This window comes from Chelonia mydas, chromosome 2 (genome assembly GCF_015237465.2).
Source record: "Chelonia mydas isolate rCheMyd1 chromosome 2, rCheMyd1.pri.v2, whole genome shotgun sequence".
NCBI lineage: Eukaryota > Metazoa > Chordata > Testudines > Cheloniidae > Chelonia > Chelonia mydas.
This window is the reverse complement of record NC_057850.1, coordinates 10,785,074-10,807,675: the sequence shown is the minus strand read 5'-3', so window position 1 is coordinate 10,807,675 and position 22,602 is coordinate 10,785,074. Positions and strand designations below refer to the sequence as shown.

Below are 22,602 nucleotides of genomic sequence, written 5' to 3'. Positions count from 1 at the left end.
AATCATGATTTCATTACCACTTTGCAGACTTTGCTTTTGGAGAGAACTAATCTAATTTTATATAACACCACCCTTCACTGCTCTTCTGCTTTCCCCAAAAGTTGGGAAAATAGACAGGATTTGCAGCATGCCCATATGACTCAGATTAAGACAACCATTATATTAAGACCTGAACATCATGAAAAATCTAAATAAAATGCAGTGCAATTAATTTTAAGAAGTCTATAATTATGTTAAGTTCTAGTTGTTTTCCCTTTCAGTAACCTCATTAAATGGTGATATAAATTATAAAATAAAATGGGTCATAAGGCTGATATAGATATAAATCAAGCATGTATTAAAGGATATAATTTTCCAGCAAACGTCTAACTTGCTGTTGATCTCCAGCCCTTTTGCCTGCTGTCTCTCTTCTTCCAGTTGCTTTGGGTTTGCAAACTGTATCCTTTCACCAGGGGAATCTGGGAAACTCTCAAAATTAAACTTGTCAACCTGGATAGCCATACTGAGATGAAAAAAAAGGAAGAAAAGAAAAGAATCGTCAATACAGCAATTTTGTGGGAATGTCTCCCGCAGATCATTTCACAGACCTTTACCAAACCAAACCAAACCAAAAGGTATTATATATTGCTTCAGTCAGAGTAATCTGGATCACAATGATGCATTAATATTATGATTTATGGTATAGAATATTGAAAGCAAGTTATGATCAAAGATCCATATTGGTAACTTAAGAAAATACTGGGTATTCCTTCATCCCTGAAACCTGATCACTTCACTGGGGCTCCTCAAAAGCTCAACAAACCTGCCACCAGAAAACCTATCAGCAGGACTTACTTTTCCAAAGTGATGAAGATACACAGGATGCAACAACAATATTTGGACAAACAGTCACACCCCTAAAACTTAGTTCAGCAGAGATAATAATTTCGTCATTTCAGTTTTTTAACTTATTTTAGTTCAGTTCAATGACTTAATTCAAAGTTAAGAAACCAACTGGGAGTTGAAAACCCAGGAAATCTTGTTTTCCTCTTTCAGTCTCTGAATCAAAAATGAGAGAGGATGAGATCTACTAATTCTAAAATCTTGAAATACATGGCAACCACACAAACAGTTCAATCCACTAACTACAGATAATACTTGCTTGTTTAATAAATCAGTTAGCTTTAAATGAAACATATGTTGTGATAAATGTTTTCTTCTAGGTATTCAACATATTAAGGTTGTATTATTTAATTTAAAAAAATTAAAATGCTGTTTTGTGCTTTTTCACTGAATTTCCATCCAAATAGAGCTTGACACAAATCACCAGTAAAAAAAAAAAAATTTAGTAAATAAGAAATGTGTTATTCATTTTCTAACATACTAAAAATGTAAAAATTAAGACCATGAATAAATGAAAGTTAAGCCGTATAACTGCTTAAATAAAAATGTATAGACATAGTGTACCTCCCGGTTAGCAAAAGGAATCACCAAATTTAATGTAAAGGCTATATTTAGTAGCAGATCAACATGCTTTAATGGTTATCAACCATGAGACTCAATCTTTCTTAGGAAAATAACTAAAATGTGCACATACAAAAAAAAAGTTTAAAAAAATTATTTAAATCAAGGTTTCTTGTTGCTTATTTAAATCATAATTAAAATTGGTGATTTACATCACTTTCATTTAAATAAATCCAACCTGCTTAAAATATGAGTACGCTAGTAAGAAAACTTTATAAATTACATTTTAGCAACTCAACCACATGTACCATCAAAGTAAATGTAAAAGAAAACCAAAACAAGAAAAAAAAATTGTAGGACTGTAAACATTTGTCCCTGAAATTAATTTTGACATGTTTACAAATTGTGCAAAGGAAATTTCTAAATTTTGTTTCCTTCAAAAATTTTACTTATGAAACTCATAACTAAAAACAGTGGTGGGGAACCTATGGCCACTGCTTCATTTTATCTAGCCTGTGGCAATTCTCTGCGCCATGGGCCAGAAGCCCCAAGCCTCGGTGCCCCCCTGCAGGGCTGGAGCCGCGAGCACTGCCTCACCCCACTGCGGGGGGAAGCTATGGTTGCCAGGCCATTAAAAGTTCAGTAGGCTCCATGCAGCTCCCAGAAGCAACCAGCATGTCCCTGCAGCCCCTAAGAGCAGGGGCAATCAGGGAAGCTCCATGCACTGCCCCTGCCCCCAGCGCCGGCTCTGCAGCTCCCATTGGCCGTGGTTCCCGGCCAATGGGAGCTACGGGGGTGTCACCTGCGGGCACGGGCAGTACACACTGTGCAGAGCCCCCTGGCCCCTCCACCTAAGGGGCCGGACATGGCGGCCGCTTCTGGGAACAGTGCGGAGTCCTGACAGGCAGGGAGCTTGCCTTAGCCCCGCTGTGCCACTGACCAGGAACCACATCAGGTAAGTGGCGCCTGGCCAGAGCCCACACCCCAAACCCCCTGCCTTAGGCCAGAACCCCCTCCTATACCCTAACTCCCTCCCAGACCCCGCATCCCCACCTGCACCCCCAAACATCTGCCCCAGGTCAGAACCCCCTCCCGCATCCCAAACCCAAGCCTCCTCCCGGAGCCTGAACCCTGCACCCCAACCCTCTACCTCAGCCCTGATCCCCATCCTGTACCCTAACTCCCTCCCAGAACCCAAACCACCTCCCACACCTCAACCCCCACCCCAGCCCTGGGCTTGCTCCTGCACTCCAAACCTCTTGGCCCCAGCTCAGAGCCCCCTCATGCATCCCAAACCCCTGGCACCAGCCCCAAGCCATAGCCTGTACCCCCAGCCGGTGTCCACAGCCCAACCGTCTGCCCCAGCCCAGAGCCCCCTCCTGCACCTTGAACCTCTCATTTCTGGCCCCACTCTGGATCCCAGGGGAAGCCCCAAGCTTCCACCCTTCCCCCCGCCCCACCCAGGGCTGTGTGTGGCCCACAACTGATTTTTTATGTGGGTCAGTGGTCCCTGATAGAAAAAGGTTCCCCACCCCTGATGAAATTGCCACTAAACACTGACATGCCTCTGCACATAGATGAACAAATGAGGACCCCAGCACCCCAACAAGTCACTTTATAACATGGATAAGAGACTCCAGGGTGTGGACATGCTGTTTAATATAACTATGCCAAAAGTAGCTTCACACACACACGCTCACAAATTTCCTAACATAAACCTACACATTTTGTAAATGCAAAACCTACACATTTACTCATGCACATGAGATAACTGCAAAAGTACCCAATTTCCATGCAGCCATGCAGGATTTGTACATTAATACATTTGTAAGCAAAACTTATGAAGTCCATAGCATCAGCATCTCTCAACGCATCTCAGGCACTACTTGTAACATCTTATGGTAATAGTAAAACAAACAAATAATTAGTAAAATAATTACTTTAACAAACATATGGTGAGCCATGAAAACAAAATATTATAGTATAGTGTGTGCTAGACAATCAGATATTAAACTATAAAACAAGCATTTACACCTTTCTGAATGTCGTGTGAAATGGGTTTTCCTGGATCCAATAAAACGGGTTTCCTGTCAAAGTATCATGAATAAGAAGCAATTTCTGAAATGGACTGCTATGGAAAATTAATTAATAAAGAATTAAAATACACTACTTTGGACAACAACAACAGTCATGAAACTGGTTTTCAAAGCTTCTCTGATGCGCAGCGCTTCCTGCTGTGTTCTTCTAACCGCCCTGGTGTCTGGCTGCGCGTATTCAGCGGCCAGGCGATTTGCCTCAACCTCCCACCCCGCCATAAACGTCTCCCCCTTACTCTCACAGAGATTGTGGAGCACACAGCAAGCAGCAATAACAATAGGAATATTGGTTTCACTAAGGTCTGAGCAAGTCAGTAAACCGCGCCAGTGACTCTTTAAACATCCAAATGCACACTCTACCACCATTCTGCACTTACTCAGTCTATAGTTGAACAGCTCCTTACTACTGTCCAGGGTGCCTGTGCATGGCTTCATGAGCCAGGGCATTAAGGGGCAGGCTGGGTCCCCAAGGATAACTATAGGCATTTCAACATCCCCAACAGTTATCTTCTGGTCTGGGAAGTAAATCCCTTCCTGCAGCCATTTAAACAGACCAGAGTTCCTGAAGACACGAGCATCATGAAACTTTCCCGGCCATCCCAAGGGAAGGGATAGCTCAGTGGTCTGAGCATTGGCCTGCTAAACCCAGGGTTGTGAGTTCAACCCTTGAGGGGGCCATTTAGGGATCTGGGGCAAAAATTGGGGATTGGTCCTGATTTGAGCAGGGGGTTGGACTAGATGACCTCCTGAGGTCCCTTCCAAACCTGATATTCTATGACTCTATGACTTCTATCCCACGTTGATGTTGGTGAAACGTCCCTTGTGATCCACCCGTGCTTGCAGCACCATTGAAAAGTACCCCTTGCGGTTTATGTACTGGCTTCCCTGGTGGTCCGGTCCCAAGACAGGGATATGTGTTCCATCTATAACCCCACCACAGTTAGGGAATCCCATTGCAGCAAAGCCATCCACTATGAACTGCACATTTCCCAGAGTCACTACCTTTGGTAGCAGCAGCTCAGTGATTGTGTTGGCTACTTGCATCACAGCAACCCCCACAGTAGATTTACTCACTCCAAATTGATTACCGCCTGACCGGTAGCTGTCTGGCATTGCAAGCTTCCACAGGGCTATTGCCACTCGCTTGTGAACTGTGAGGGCTGCTCTCATCTTGGTATTCTTGCGCTTCAGGGCAGGGGAAAGCAAGTCACAAGTTCCATGAAAGTGCCCTTACGCATGCAAAAGTTTCGCAGCCACTGGGAATCATCCCAAACCTGCAACACTATGCGGTCCCACCACTCTGTGCTTGTTTCCCGGGCCCAGAATTGGCATTCCACGGCATGAGCCTGCCCCAGTAATACCATGATCTCCAAATTGCGGGGGAACACGGTTTTAGAGAAATCTGTGTTCATGTCCTCATCACCACGCTGCCGTTGCCTCCTCGCCTGGTTTTTCAGGTACTGGTTCTGCATAAACTGCACAATAATGCGCAAGGTATTTACAATGGTCATAACTGCTGCGGTGAGCTGAACAGGCTCCATGCTTGCCGTGGTATGGCGTCTGCTCAGGCAATCCAGGGAAAAGGGCGCAAAATGATTGTCTGCTGTTGCTTTCACAGAGGGAGGGAGGGTTGACTCACGACATTTACCCATAACCACCCGCGACAAATTTTTGGCCCCATCAAGCATTGGGAGCTCAGACCAGAATTCCAATGGGCAGCGGGGACTGCAGGAACTATGGGATAGCTACCCACAGCGCACCGCTCGGAATGTCGACGCTTGCCACGGTACTGTGGACGCACACCGCCGAATTAATGTGCTTAGTGTGGATGCATGCACTCGACTTTATACAATCTGTTCCCAAAAATCGACTTCTGTAACATCGGAGTACTTTCATAGTCTAGACATGGCCTAAGACACATTCTACTGTATCTAGGTTTTTCTCTAATTCTAGATTTGGAATCCTTACTTAATTTATCATTTCTATCTACAGTGAGAGTCACTGCACTACTGTCCCTCTTTGTTTTCAAAATCTGTTAGCATTTTGTAAGGCATACTAGTACCTAAGTACAAACAAGAAGAGGAAACAAATGGCTGTAGAGCAGTTATTCATTTTTTCTCAAAAGCTATTGCATGAAAGGCCCAGATTGCAAGGTTATGCTTAGGCTTGGCAGAATTCTATTTTTTTAATTGACTGATAATATTGATCTTAATTTTTAATAATTTTTTCTATTTGTATCCATATACATTTTCTCAGCTGTGGAAATTATGGGGTGGGTCAGTCAATTATCTAATGACAGTAGACACAGTGATTCAAAAAAATAAAGTTTTATAACAGTTAAAACAAATATTAACAAAAAGAAAAGGAGTACTTGTGGCACCTTAGAGACTAACCAATTCATTTGAGCATAAGCTTTCGTGAGCTACAGCTCACTCCATCGGATGCATACTGTGGAAAGTATAGAAGATCTTATTATATACACACAAAAAGCATGAAAAAATGCTTCTCCTCCTCCCACCCCACTCTCCTGCTGGTAATAGCTTATCTAAAGTGATCACTCTCCTTACAATGTGTATGATAATCAAGTTGGGCCATTTCCAGCATAAATCCAGGTTTTCTCACCCTCCCCCCTTTCCCCACACACACACAAACTCACTCTCCTGCTGGTAATAACTTATCCAAAGTGACCACTCTCCTTACATTGTGTATGATAATCAAGGTGGGCCATTCCCAGCACAAATCCAGGTTTTCTCACCCTCCCCCCTTTCCCCACACACACACAAACTCACTCTCCTGCTGGTAATAACTTATCCAAAGTGACCACTCTCCTTACATTGTGTATGATAATCAAGGTGGGCCATTCCCAGCACAAATCCAGGATTTAACAAGAACGTCGGGGGGGGGGGGGGGGGGTTGGAAAAAACAAGGGGAAATAGGCTACCTTGCATAATGACTAAGCTAAGGTTCTTGTTAAACCCTGGATTTGTGCTGGAAATGGCCCAACTTGATTATCATACACATTGTAAGGAGAGTGATCACTTTAGATAAGCTATTACCAGCAGGAGAGTGGGGTGGGAGGAGGTATTTTTTCATGCTTTTTGTGTGTATATAATAAGATCTTCTATACTTTCCACAGTATGCATCCGATGAAGTGAGCTGTAGCTCACGAAATCTTATGCTCAAATAAATTGGTTAGTCTCTAAGGTGCCACAAGTACTCCTTTTCTTTTTGCGAATACAGACTAACACGGCTGTTACTCTGAAACAAATATTAACATTATATATCAAAATATACAAAGTAAATATCCTTAAATCAAACTCTGAAGTTCACAAGCAGCATTTTGTTTACTTTGCCAATCTTTAAATTTCAACATTCATCAATGGAAATATGTTTTCATTGGTTTGTGTGTGTATGGCGATATTGATGTTTACCAACATTTAACAACAAAAATTTAATCCTTCCAAGCTTAGTTATGCTATACAGGAAATCATGGCCTTAACAGTAACCACAGTTCAGGGGAAATCTGAAATGTGAAGCCAACAAGACCCCCAAATCCCAGGACTTAAAAAAATGTACACCTGCTTTGAAAAAAGGAAATAGAATTTCATTTTAACCTACTTTACCTTGAATGAGCAATTCAATTTTCTGAGAGGAGAAGGTTTTAATAACTCATGAGATATTTGCATAAAGATACCGCATTATGTAAAACAATATCCATGGCCAACACTGCACATGGGAAACAGATTTTTTTCCCCTTTTTAGTTCTCTAAGGATAACCTTGCTGGTGAGGGAGAGAAGAATGAATTGACAACAGTTTTCATGAATAATGAAACATTCATGTTTTGAAGCTACTGGTTTTAGTCATGAAATAAGTCCACATTATTTTGACAGCTGCTCAGATGATAAAGTAGTATTACAGGGATGCAAATTAGTCAAATATAAATTAAATGAATGACTAGGAAATGAAAATCAGCTCATGTGCAAAATGGATATATCTGCATGGTGCTGTGCCATGGCACTTGTCAGTGTTACTTAAGGAAAATATAACAAACCTTCCAAAACTGTAGAGAGCAGTTAGTTAAACGTCAGTAAACCAACTCGCACAAAAGTGATAAGACATTTCACTTTCCTATATATGCATTGCCACTTTATTGATATATTACTGTCTGCCACAGGAACCAAATGCACAGTACAGGCAGATTTTTACTGAAAAAATAAATATTTGAAGTAAAATGAAAATATTAGTATTGTAAGACCCAGTGTGCACTATGGTATCTGTCATTTTCCATAAAAATAGTGAAAATAGAGTCAATAGAAATTAGAAACTACCTTTCTAACTGGCACAGAAATTTTGCAATGGTTGAAAACAAAGGCAATAAAAAAAAATGCCTGACAGAAAATACCTTACAGAAAAGCTGACATCCTTCTAATTAATTTTACATTTTATATAAAACTCTTTATATAAGAAAAAGACTCCCAGAAATTGGCCCCCTTTACATTTAATCATTGATATTTAGTAAAGACTACTATTCTAAATTTATGTACATCATGTTGATTTCTATTTTTTAATTATTAAAAAATCCATAGTTCATATTTTATAGGAGAGCTCAATGGTAAAACTAAATGACTGAGCCAGCCCACAGGAATGATCTCCCTCCTAGCCCACAACTGATTTCATGAAGAAAAAAGGTCTGTGTTAACATCTGAACTATGCAGAGGGAAAGATAATTTTTCCATTCATCTTTGAAAGGTCAATTAAATTCACAAAACTGCACTTATAGCTTAAGTATTTATTTAAAATAATTGAAATGGAAGATAAGTTAACCCATAATGCTGAAGTCTCAGATTCACTGGTATCTACATATCTGATCCAAATCATTTCAAATAATAAAAATTCAAGCTAAGAAAGAATAGTTCCACTGTATATAATGTAATATCTAAAAATGCTGCCACATTAAGAGAGTGTTAGCTATTGAAATGCTCAACTTGACGCAGATTATATTATGGATACTGTGATTGTTGTGTTTAAAGGTTCCTCAACCCAGACACAGGAGCCCTAAATAGCAAATGAAGAGGGATAACAAATTAGCTCCAACCTCTACCTTTTTTCACTTGACCATTTAAATGGCTTATCCTTTCATAACAAAAGCCACACTGGAAAAGTGTTAGCTATTTATGGAAATATGGATTTTGCTATTTAATTTACGTATTAGGACACCAGACTCTACAGACAAACATTCTCCAGTGTGGCGAATGAGAAGCTAATAATCGAAGCTCATTCACTTAATTAGGAAATTTGGAAAAGCGTTAGCATTATATTAAGTGAAGATGCATACATATATAAATGAATATCTGATCTCTATTCAACAATGTCAAAACCATATTTGGATTACTGACAGATCAGGATTTATTTTCCTAGAACCTAGACGATTATCTTACCCATTCGCTATATGTAGCACCTCATAACTCTCTTATTGGAATGCTAGCCATTTGATGAACATTTTCAGAAACTGCACACGTAATTTCTGATTTTTTAATTTATCTTTTTATGCTTCCAAATTGTTCTCTGTCACAACGCAGGGTATATGTACAAAACAAAGAAGTTACTTATCGTACAGCAGTTGATGGTCTTTGAGATATGTTGTCTATATGTATTGTACTCCTGGCATGAGTGTGCCCCCAGTGCCAGAGATCGGAATGTTTTGATCAGCAATGCCCACTGGTTCACACTTGTATCCTACCTGTCCTTGTGCCCCTTCCTCCTGAGGGCATAAAAGGGTGGAGTGGGGCAAATGAATATCAGCTCCTTCATTAAATAAACATCTAATGAGTATAGCCTTCAATATGGTATGATAGGAAGGCAAGCTGTGGCATACATATAAACAACACATCTCGAAGAACACCAGTTATTGCAAGGTAAGTAACCTCTTTTTCTTCAAGTAATTATCTATGTGTATTACACTCCTGATGTGTCCCAAGCAGAGACCTCAATGGAGGTGGAATATTGGAGTCCCAAGAGAATAATGATTAAATAACTACTTTGCCAAAGCTAGCATCTGCTTTGGCAGCCTCCTCTATGGCATAACGCTCTGTAAATGTATGAATTGAGTGCCAATCGGCTTCTATATGTATTTCAAGAATTAGAACATTCCTAAAAGAAGTTGTCCAAGCAGCATGAGCTCTAGTAGAGTCAGCCTTGATCTGAACAGGAAGATCTTGTTTAGCAACCAGATAATGTCTGATACAATCAGAGATCGATTTAGCTATTCTTAAGGAAGAAATAGTCTTCCCTTTTACCCTCTCAGTATTTTAGACTATGAGTAGTCTAGATGAGATTCTAAATAGTTTAGCTCTATGTTAATTAATGGATAAGGATCGTAATACATGTAAAGGGTGTAATTTCTTTTACATGCTATGAGCATGAGATTTTTAAATGAAAATAGCTAAATTAACAGTCTGATTATTATGAAAAACTGATACAACTTTTGGCATAAACTAGGTTGAGTCCTTAGAGATTTTCTCTCTATGAAAATCAGCATCTGGTGGACCTGCTGTCAAGGGTTGATGCTCTCCCATTCTCCGCACTGATGCAATGGCAACTAGAAATGAGGTTCTCATGGAAGGATGTTGACGTGAACATGTTGCTAATCGTTCACAGGATGGAACCATATGACTCACTGCTACTATATACAAATACCACGAGGGATGAGGTTCTCTAAGGCTATATCTACACTATGCAGGAGTGTGATTTCCCTGCTCACGATACATACTTGTACTAGCCCTCATCAAGCTAGCATTAGTATAAATAGCAGTGTAGCCATAGCAGCATGGGTAGCAGCACTGGAAGCATGCGTTATCCATGCCGAGTACATACCCAGGGGTTTCAGGCAGGTTTGTACTCGGCATAGGTAATCCATGACTCCACTACTGCTATCCATGCTTCCATTGCTAGACTTATTTATATTTGTGCTATCCTGAGTTAGTGCAAACGTACTCGTGAGCGGGGGAATCACACCCCTAGCTCACAGCACAGACATAGTTTAATTGGAGGGGACACCTGTGTTAAATCCATTGAACACCTAGCCACCACGGGGTGTGAAAATTCAGTATAATTCTCAATATATGGATGGAAAGCAGATGTAGGAGTCAGGTGAACCATCACAGAACTAACTGAGAAAGCTGTTGACTTCAGGGAGAGTAGGTAATTTGAAATAAAATGAACGTCTGCTCAAAATGATGAAATATGGTGATCTTCAGCCCAGAGGAAAAATCTCTTCTATTTAGCGTTATAACCAAATCTCGCTGAATCTTTTCTGAGGTCAAAATATTTTGGTCGACCCTAGAGCAAGTAAAATGCAAGGATGATAGATAGCCTGGAGGAAGGATCCTAACTTCATCTTGAGAAATCAGATTCAGAATTAGAGATACAAATATTGGGGGTCAAATTGATAGTCTTAAGAGGTCTGGAAACCAAAATTGCCAGGGCCAAACTGAAGCAATTATCTTTGCAGCTCTGTTTCATCTTTCTTAAAATTCTTGGTATTAAGGGAATTGGTGGGTATGTATACATAAGTCCTGTAGACCATGGAAATGAGAATAAAAATCCTTTCCCGTATATTGTAGAGGAACCTAATCTATGACTCCAAGAAGCAAGAGGGATTGAATTTTTATTGTAGCATCCTCTCATGAGAGAGGTCCACGGGGATAAGGGACAGTGATAATCTAGAACTGAACAAAATACCCAGTTCAGATAATACTGGGGACCAACCTGCCTGCTAAAAGTTTGTTCCCCCCCCGCCACAAAGCTAGTCGCTTTCCAAAAGGAGTAAGCAAAGTGAAAAGATCCATAAAGACTGGTTCTCAGAAGCTCTCAACAGCACCATCAAAATTTATTTTTTGTTGGTCAGAAACAATCACGAAGAAGTGGATGCAGAAGAAGCAGATGGATGTCTCTTATGAAAATGTTACTTCTTTCCTAGATGTTCTGTAGGCCTTTGGTATGAGTATGCAAAAGGCTTAGAAGGTTGCCTTGCTTGAGGTTGTTAGTATTGTCTTCTCTTTAGCTGCAGGGAACAGACTACCAATGATCTTAAAGTTTAACAAAAATCTTTTGAGATGTGCAAGGTGTCATCTGTTTTTTGAACCAAAAAGTTTGATTCTTTCAAAGAGTAAGTCCTCTACAGCATTTTGTACCTCTCATGAAATACCAGATGATTGAAGCCAACATCTCATTGTTATGACAGTCACCACTGAACATGCCATGGTGTCTGTCCTAAATATAAAGGGAAGGCTAACCACCTTTAAATCCCTCCTGGCCAGAGGAAAAAACCTTTTCACCTGTAAAGGGTTAAGAAGCTAGGATAATCTCACTGGCACCTGACCAAAATGACCAATGAGGAGACAAAATACTTTCAAAAGCTGGGAAGAGGGAGAACATCAAAGGGTCTGTGTCTGTCTGGGTGATGCTTTTGCCGGGGACAGAACAGAAATGGAGTCTTAGAACTTAGTAAGTAATCTAGCTAGATATGCGTTAGATTATGATTTCTTTAAATGGCTGAGAAATTAAGTTGTCCTGAATAGAATGAATATTCCTGTCTGTGTCTTTTTTTGTAACTTAGGTTTTGCCTAGAGGGATTCTCTATGTTTTGAATCTAATTACCCTGTAAGGTATTTACCATCCTGATTTTACAGAGGTGATTCTTTTTACTTTTTCTTTAATTAAAATTCTTCTTTTAAGAACCGGATTTTACAGAGGTGATTCTTTTTACTGTTTCTGCTATTAAAATGTTTCTTTTCAAGAACTGAATGCTTTTTTCATTGTTCTAAGATCCAACGGTTTGGGTCTGTCGTCACCTATGCAAATTGGTGAAGATTTTTACCAAACCTTCCCCAGGAAGTGGGGTGCAAGCGTTGGGAGGATTTTGGGGGAAAAGACGTTTCCAAACACCATTTTCTCAATAAACCCAGATAAACGTTTGTTGGTGGCAGTGGAAGTCCAAAGGCAAAGGGTAAAATAGTTTGTACCTTGGGGAAGTTTTAACCTAAGCTGGTAAAAGTAAGCTTAGGAGGTTTTCATGCAGGTCCCCACATCTGTACCCTAAAGTTCAGAGTGGGGAAGGAACCTTGACAGTGTCCGATACATATATAGTGGCTTAAAGACCTGTTCTCAGGATTAGTTGTCCTTCATTGATTAACAACTGCAGCTCCTCTCTCAACACTTGTGGGATCCTATCAAAAAAATTTGGCAACCCTTTGCCAACATTGGTAGTTATATTTTTGAAAAGAAAGCTTGATCATTCAAAATTCTCATTTGTAAACTTGCAGAACAATATATTTTCTTCCAGTAAGTCTAATCTCTTTGGTCCTTTTGTTTCAGAGTATACTTATAACTGTGTTGTTTAATACATTCTTGGCAAAAGAAAAAGGTGTTGGCTATACACAAAAATACTCAAATCCCAAGGCCTGGACTTGTTATATTTTGCCTACCTTTATGTCACAGGGATTGCGATAGAAGTTCCCACTGCAGTTAAGGCAACTCTAGAAGGCCTTCGTTAACTGGCATTGCCACTCTGTCTGGCAATGAGGTGTGTAAAATTTACAGTAATTTGTAAGATTTTTTGCTCACCACCTCTACTGGAATTTTCAGCATTTCAACCAGTCTTTTTAGAAGCTCTTAAAATGTTTTATAATCATCAGGAAGTACTGCTGCTGCTGGAGTTACAGCTTTGATAATGCTGATGTAGAAAGATCAGTGTGATGAGTTTGCTCATTCTCAGATGAGTGGAGTTGCTGCTGTGCTGGAAAGGTATGAGGTTGCTGCTCTCTCTATATCCTGGTAGACTGTAGACTGCATAGCTGACACCAGTCTCCTCAGATATTAAGAAGCCCAATATGACCATGATTGCTCTCCATATGAAAAATGTGCTCTAGGCCAAGGTGGTGGACACCAGGACACATGAGTCCCTCTGTGTTCTCTATGGCTACTAAAATAAGGCGGGGTCCTAGTATATGGACCTGTAGAAAAATATGCTGGAAAGTAAGATGGAGAACCCCACTACTATCCACTAAAGAGGCTGAGAAAGAATATTCTTCCCAGACAGAGACAACTGGTTTTAAAGGTGTTCCAGGTAGGAGAGTATCCCTGAGTAAGGAACTGCTCAGTAGTGATAATGGAATTCTCTGTGTCTGTTCAAATCATGGGGAATCAGGAAAGTAAAAGATTATTAAGTCTTTCAGTGCTGTAGAAGTTGGTGCTGGCCGAGTCAATATTGAAGGCATCCAGACCAGTGTCACATTGTACAGTACCAAGGCTATCAATAACGATAAAGTCTTTTTAATGGGGTCAGAGATCTTACATTTGTACCTTGAATACCTTTTTCATCCAGTCTCTGAAGAGATTTAATTCTCTTTTTGGGGGGTGCCTAAGGAGGTGACCTCCTTTTATGCTCTTCAGGGGAATGATGATGGGACTTATCCCCACCCAATGATTTCAGCACCTGAGCCTTTACCACACAGGGATGGGACCAACCTTACAGGCACCAGAACTAGAGAAGGACTTTTCTGAGACAGCTTAATCTGCGGTACACCAGTATTTGAGGCTGGTCTCATTGATCTATCTAATAGAAATAGTTTTAACCTAGCCCATCTAGATATTTAGTTTGCTGTGAAAAGAAATAAACTGAGCATGTGTTCGAAATATGTCCCATCACCAAAACAAAATGAAGATTCTGTGCGGCCACCATTCAAGGGAATGATCATGTCACATGAAGGAGAATATTTGAAACTGTTGACTTCTGTTCAGCCATGAAGACTGAAGATAAGTACTGAGTAACAAGAAAAATATATACTTAAAGTTACCTGAACAACACAACTATGCTAACTAAAATTCCTACACTTAAAACCAACACTAACTATATGCAAAAAAAATAGTAGATATCAAAAGTTATCATCATCATGGCAAATCCCAACCGCACATGGACTACTTGCAAATCGAGCACCACCTACATTGATTTCTAGCTAGATCCTTAAGGCAGCCTGTGGGATATTTAATTTATGTCCATCAGTGGTGATTATATTATACCACTGAAGGTTTTGGTGATCATGTGATCACTGGCCATATAGCAACATAACTTGGTAAACATGCTTTGTATTTCATTGGTATTCCATCCTAATAATATGCCCTTAGCAAGAAAGCCAGCAAAAGCAAACCATTGCTGATTGAGGCTGTTGCTGGATTAGTCTACAAATATCCTCATTTCTGATCTTGTCCTATATTAAAGGTTAAGGCTGCTCTGAAAAAGGGATGCTACTAATGGTTTGACCTGTCAGCCTCAAGTCAGTAAGAAAGACTTGAGAGGCAGTTGACCACTCTATGCCCTTTTATGCCCTGTGGAGGGGTGGTGGAAAGGCAGCAAGAAAGCACAGGTCTGGGACAAACGGGCACTGCTGATCAAAATACTCCAATCTTGGGGTGCATGCACATCAGGAGTGGAATATATATAAACAATCACTCAAAGAAGAATAAGCCATTTATAAATATAAATGAATTTACTTGTTTACAGATGAAGGAGAAAAAATATCCCCTAACGTAAGCAATCCTCCTCTTATTCCATCATCAATGCCAGCACGCTCCTAATCCATCTTCATTCCCCACCCAGGCAAACAGATAGAACTTGATCTGTGCTACAAACCAAGAGTCAGGCTCACGTCCATCAGTTATGTACCACATTCCAGAGTAGAGTGAAACTCCACAGATTCATTTAATCAGAAGCACAGTTGGAAATATGGGCTTTTATTCACAACTTGCTCATATATTAACATTCATTGTATTTCTATAGCACATTTTTACCGTAGTCATTTGAGAGAAACAGTGATCTAGCAAACTGAGTATAGGGATAAGAGTCAGGCACTCATGAGTTCTGATCCTGATTCTGCCACTGACTCAGCAGGTGGCCATCAGCTATTCATTTAGGCCAAAACTTATAAGTGCCTACTAAAATCAGGTGCCTTTGTTTTTGAATGCCTTAACTTGAAACACTCGAGGTTTAATATTCACAGGTGTCAAGCACCTACATCTCTCATTTCCTTCCATGGGAGTATGGTTTTCAACACCCCTGTAAATCAGCACTCTTGCAAGTCAGTTACTACGTGTCTTAAACTGGCAGCTAGTATTAGTAAATTCTTTGAGAGTACACCCTTTAATCTGCGTCTTATGTCTTATCATTGTAAAACAGGGAAATAGTAAAGTTAACTATCTCACATGGATGTTGTGAGGATTAATGAAACAGTGCAGCATAGCGGTAAAGTGCTAAAGAAATGTGATCCAGCTCAATCATGTCCCCATATTCTTCATGTAATATATTCCTCACATATGAAAGGGGGGAAAGGAATCAGCTGTCTCCACAGCACTGTCCCCACTTTCTCCAGTCTCATCAGAAGGAGTTTTACATATCCAAGAACCTGAGAAACTGCAAGGAGATGAGAGTGGGTGGGCAGGTTAGGCGGAAACGATATTAACTTTTCATGTCTCTCTACTGTAGAAATCTTAGGGGGGGGCGCAGTGGGAGAAAGGAGGTCCTTTGATGCCAGCTGCAGTAGCTCTGTCAGTGCAACTCTACCAGAACTACACTGTGAAAGAGTGCGGGGAGGAGACACCAAGGTGCAGGACTTGTACAGACGGGTAGGGCCTCAGCACAGATGTCCCTAGCCTCCTAGTGGTCTCCTGTGACCTACTGGTTTGATCTACAGGACCCGATTTTGCAATTACTTACTACCACACACAGGATTTACTACTGTGAGTAGAGTCTCAAGGAAACTAAGTCTGACTACCAAAGCTTGGGCCTCAATAAATAATATGTAAAAAATTATGAGTATACCGGTTCCATTGCAAATTAGTAATCTGCCATGAATTATTGAAATATAAGTCACCACAGTCTACTACTAAGAAATATTCACACACACAGGTACATATTCTCATGCAAACTTTTGCATGAGACACAAAATCTTGTTTTCCCAAAACAGTGTACATAGACAGCATTATTTATGACTGGACTCACAATAACACCAATTCAAAAATGCGTTTTTAAAAACCAATATAATTAAGATACACTTCAGCAGAGCAAAATCTACAGTAAAGCACTGGAGCAACTTGAAAGTCCACATTGTCTTAAATTTCCCTAATAATCTGTAATAACTTAAATTTCTGCTGATGAACATTTATTTTATAGCCTCTAAGTACGGTCTCTACAGAAGATAGCATTTAATAAAATAAGGTGCTACTTTATTTTTAATATCACTCTGCCTATGGCAGCCCTTATTCCTGATTCAGCAGTATGCAGAGTTAAGATTACATTCACTTTGTCGTTGATTAATTATATATTGATTTACTTTTAAATATTTTCCCCACTATACTGCTGTGTTGTACTAGTTCCTTAATTTGTCTTTTTACTATACTTCTGAGATCTACACAGATATGGAAGCTGGGCACAACCCCAGACTTCCCAAGAATTTGTGCCAAATTTCTATTTCTTTTGAAGCCAACAGAAAACTGCTTTAACTTCCCACTTAAAATTTAGCATGTCTAAATATTTTGCCAGTTGTCCTCCTTTTAAGCGATCCAGGGTACATATGGTAAAATAACTCTAGTAGGACAAGGAAAAAATATTGGTGTAATTATTAATTTTGAGTGGGAATGGACTCATCAATATAGTGTTCCTAAATATTGATATGTACCCTGCTTTTGCTTGTAGGAGTAGTATTGAAAATGAAGTGAATTATCTTTGTGAGTGCCAGACTCAGTTCTTTTGTGGAGGAACCATAAGGCTTTAATCTGTGTGTCATTTAATCTCATGCAAAATGAGACTATACAATATTTCTAAGAGAGAGGGCTGCAGTGGGAGCAGAACTCCAGAGACTGTAACTGTTCTGTGACTCTGTCTTTCTCTGTGCCATTAAACAATTCACAATCTCTCTGCTTCTATTTCTATTTGTAAAATGGGGCTAACAGTGCCTACCTTAAAGCCCTATAAGGCACCCCTATACAATGGTGAGGGACACCAAATCAATGCCAACAACAATACTTATGTCTCTCACAAGAGCATTGTGAAGTTTGCTCAGTCAATATCTGTGAAGAGCTTGGAAAATAGAGAAGTGTGATGTAAGTGCTACATATTGGTATCAAACATCCACAGGACCAAAGATGTACCTGATTTGTTGGATGTTTGTTTTACATCTACAATGCAAAGAATGTGACACACACACACAAAGATAAATAAAATGTGTAAGGACACGGAGGTAACAACTCTACAAAAAGTTCATATAGTCTGGCCCAAATCATCTAACTTATTAGGTAATATTGTCGGTCTATTGATATATAGTTGGATTTATGTATTAGATACTAAACAAACAGGAATACTGCAACGCAAACATTTTAGTATTACTTACTTAATTTCTTGAGTATGACAAAATATAAGCAGTATTAAAACCAAAGCATTCTTTCCTTGCACTCCAGAGACTGGTGCCTACAACTGAAAAGTATCTCAGCCATGAAATGATATTATATGTCAAATACAAAATGTTCCAAAAGCATAATAAATAATAAGATCATGTCTCATCCAGTTTCTTTGACTTTGTTTTATCTAATACTTACCACTTCTTAATTTTGGTGTTTCCTACTCCTGCTCTGATTTATTACCATTTCAAACCTTAAAATACAAAATTCTCACTCTGAGTAATGTAACAAAATAAAAAATCTACAAAACCAAAAACATATATGGCCTGCTTTCTTTCTCAAAGACTTATCAACAAATTATTTCCCTTTCCACTGCTTATAGTTCTCTCACCATTTCCTAGTCTTTCACCACATGGTCTTTTGTCATTTGTTTTCTTTTCAGTCTAATTTATATTCTTATCTTTCCAGAGTAATGCATAAAGAGAGAGAGAAAGCACCAAGCAGTAAATCAAGGAGAAAGTAGTGGAGAGGCTTTTATTCCCATTTAACATGAGTTAGTTTACCTAGGGGATACACAAATTGGAAATTGCTAAATCATCATCTACTAGGCAGAAACAATGTAGGCGAGCCCAATTAAAGAAAGTTGTGTTATGCATGTAATTAAATGAAATTTTTTCAGGAGACAGAATTAGAGTCATTGTGAAAAAGGCCAAAATGAATTTTCAAAGGTATGACAGGTTATATATGTTCCAAAATCAAGGGACTGGCGGTTTCAGTGCAACCAAAAGGTATATTTTCTCTCACTGCAAACCAAAAGGATGAATTGAATATACATTACCAGATGTCATGACACTGGCGTTTAAACAGCACCTCTCAGTTTATGAAAGGAAAACGTGCTTAGAATTATTAAAATGCAAAGCCATTAAGGAGTAGCTATGTTCGTATGAAACCATGACAGGTATAGCCAGACCTCTATAAAAAAGGTACGCATGTCAGTGTCCTCAATGGCAGACACTCTGGTAAAGTGTTTGCAGGATCAGGCCTATACATTCAGACCTAACAGCAGAAAAAGGGGTGTGTTTACATCAATAAACAAATTGTTTCCTAATTCCCACCACCACCCAAACACAGTTGGGAATAGTCATAATTAGCTTGTTGGAGCTTGACACACCTTTAATTTCTGTAGTCCGTCCTCAAGCTTAATTTAACAATAACCACCTTGCTAACCACTCATCTCTTCCCATTTGCAAAACCTGGACCTTCCTCCTTAAGTACAGCAGACAATCTCATTCTCTTCCTTCACATCATGGGATAGAAAGGAAGGTTTCTTTTTTTTCTTTTTCTTTTTTTTTAATGGACCAATAACTGTTTAAAGGATAGGAAACAAGGGGTAAGAATAAGTGGCCACAATATTCACAATGGAGAAAGGTAAATAGAGGGGTCCCCCAAGGACCTATACTGGGACCTGTACTGTTCAACATCTCAGATCTAGAAAAGGGGCTGAATAGTGAGGTGGCAAAATTTGCACGTGGTACAAAATTACTCAAGATACTTAAATCCACAGCTGATTGTGAAGAGGTACAAAGGGATCTCACAAAACTGGGTGACTAGGTGTCATAAATATAAAGGGAAGGGTAAACACCTTTAAAATCCCTCCTGGCTAGAGGAAAAACCCTTTCACCTGTAAAGGGTTAAGAAGCTAGGATAACCTCGCTGGCACCTGACCAAAATGACCAATGAGGAGACAAGATACTTTCAAAAGCTGGGGGGAGGGAGAAACAAAGCCTCTCTCTCTGTCTCTGTCATGTTTTTGCCAGGGACAGAACAGGAATGGAGTCTTAGAACTTAGTAAGTAATCTATCTTGATATGCGTTAGATTCTGATTTCTTTAAATGGCTGAGAAAATAAGCTGTGCTGAATGGAATGGATATTCCTGTTTTTGTGTCTTTTTGTAACTTAAGGTTTTGCCTAGAGGGATTCTCTGTTTTGAATCTAATTACCCTGTAAGGTATTTACCATCCTGATTTTACAGAGATGATTCTTTTTACTTTTTCTTTAATTAAAATTCTTCTTTTAAGAACCTGATTGCTTTTTCATTTTTCTTAAGATCCAAGGGTTTGGGTCTGTGGTCACCTATGCAAATTGGTGAGGATTTTTATCAAACCTTCCCCAGGAAAGGGGGTGTAAGATTTGGGAGGATTTTGGGGGGAAAGACGTTTCCAAACGGACTCGTTCCCAGTAACTGATGTTAGACGTTTGGTGGTGGCAGTGAAAGTCCAAGGGCAAAAGGTAAGATAGTTTGTACCTTGGGGAAGTTTTAACCTAAGCTGGTAAAGGTAAGCTTAGGAGGTTTTCATGCAGGTCCCCACATCTGTACCCTAGAGTTCAGAGTGGGGAAGGAACCTTGACACTAGGCGACAAAATTGCAGATGAAATTCAACATTAATAAGTGCAAAGTAATGCACATTGGAAAACATAATCCCAAATATGCATACAAGATGATGGGATGTAAATTAGCTGTTACCACTGAAGAAAGATTTTTGAATAATTGTGGATAGTTCCCTGAAAACATCCACTATGAAGAAGCAGAGGAAAAAAAGCTAACAACGTTAAGAACTATTAGGAAAGGGATCGATGAAAAAGAAAATATCATAATGCCACTATATAAATCCACGGTATGCCCACACCATGAATACCACAGGCAGTTCTGGTCACCTCATTTCAAAAGAGATATATTAGAATTGGAAAAGGTGCAGAGAAGGGTAACAAAAATTATTAGAGATAGGGAACAGTTTCCATATGAGGAGAGATTAAAAAGACTGACTGTTCATCTTAGAAAAGAGACAACTAAGGAGGATATGATAGAGGTCTATAAAATCATGACTGGTGTGGAGAAAGTGAACAAGAAAGTGGTATTTACCCCTTCCCATAACACAAGAACCAAAGGTCACCTGATGAAATTAATAGGCAGCAGGTTTAAAACAAACATAAGAAAATACTTCTTCACATAGCATACAGTCAACCTGTGGAATTCATTGCCAAGGCCAAAACTATAATGGGGTTCTAAAAGAATTAGATAAGTTCATGGAAGACAGGTCCATCAATGACTATTAGCCAAGATGTTCAGGGATGCAAACCCATGCTCTGGGTGGCCCTAGCCTCTGATTGCCAGGAGCTGGGAGTGGATGACAGGATGGATCACTCGATGATTGCCTGTTCTGTTCATTCCCTCTGAAGCACCTTTCATTAGCCACTATCGGAAGACAAGATATTGGGCTAGAAAGACCATTGGTCTGACCCACTATCGACATTCTTATATTCGAAGTATCTCCCAACAACTTACTCCATTTTCCATATTGAACCACTCAAATACTCTTCCATTGATGTTGCATCCCTTTATTTCACATCCTTTGTTTCTGTTTCATCTGTTTAAACTGCATAGACCGTACAGTCTTCGGTAGGTTTTACCCATCACATTTGATTTTAACATATGCCTTCCATTATGTGATGAACAACAGTTAGTTATTCTCAGTCTTGTTCATACTGGCAACTCCAAACTTTGGCATATGCTTCCCAAGTAGCGAGAAATATTATGTTGAAAAACCACAATTTAAATCATTATTACTTCATTGACACTAATCAGAAATACCTTACACATTTTATGCACATTTTATTGTGTATATAAACACACTGACCAAACAACAACGAGAAAGGCCCAAGGAAAACAGTTTGATGCATTCTTAATTAACTGAACAGCATGGAAATGCAGAACAGACGGAATAAGTCACGTGATCTAAGTTGTCTCTGAAAAGTCAGAAATGATTGCTTAGAAATATCACAAAAAGAAACACTGACTTCTAAGTTTTGCAACAAAGTATAGTAGTTTAATCATTTTTAAATTATTCACATATGCCAGTTCTTGCCTACCAGATGGACAGGGAAAAGAATTAGTGTTATGTAGTTGAAGGCAGTACTGAAAATTGAAAGAGGTGATTTAAAAGACAAAAACCAGAGCTTGTTTTGATGAATATGTATTCAGGACAAGTACTGCAGACACAACCAACTGTCTAATGTCACTATGTCTTTGAAAATACAGGAGTCAGATCTGCCTGGACTTTCAGATAACATCAGATGAAAGACAAGCAGCTCTTCCTCAAAATTAAAGATAATTGGCCTCTTTTCAGAAAAAAAAGCTCTTTAACAACATAAAAATACCACAAACAAGAACTATAGGGAGGTACTGATATTGTTAACGTCCTTTGTAAATGCACATCCTTTAACAACAGATACCTAGTCTGGCACAACTATTCACCAGCGGACTGAATTAAAGTGAGCTATTGGTGAAGAACTTGGAGCGTGCCAGATGCCTAGTACAGCAAGTATGCTTGACACCCATGAGTACTATACTGCTGCTGTGCAACTGGAGGGATGCGGGGGGTGATTTAAGCACTTACAAGATTACATCTCAACAAAAGTCAATGGAACTTAGGCTCCAAACTGACGAAGTCACTTTTGTAAGTGGAACTTAGGTACTTTTAATAATTTTCACATTTGTTAATAACTGTTTGCATTCCCATGAAAACAGGGGAATAATCTCTCTCCCCCTCTCACTGG

At 39.4% G+C, this 22,602-nt stretch overlaps 1 protein-coding gene across 8 annotated transcripts in view; it reads right to left on the bottom strand.

Annotated features, from left to right (window-relative positions):
• Window positions 1–22,602, bottom strand: part of TRAPPC9 (trafficking protein particle complex subunit 9) — an 806,968-nt gene that overhangs the window by 374,583 nt on the left and 409,783 nt on the right. For all 8 annotated transcript variants that reach the window (XM_037891970.2, XM_043539048.1, XM_043539044.1 and 5 more), the window contains exon 20: window positions 349–502. In XM_037891970.2, the coding sequence (XP_037747898.1) occupies window positions 349–502 (154 nt within the window). The remainder of the gene's footprint in view (window positions 1–348; window positions 503–22,602) is intronic.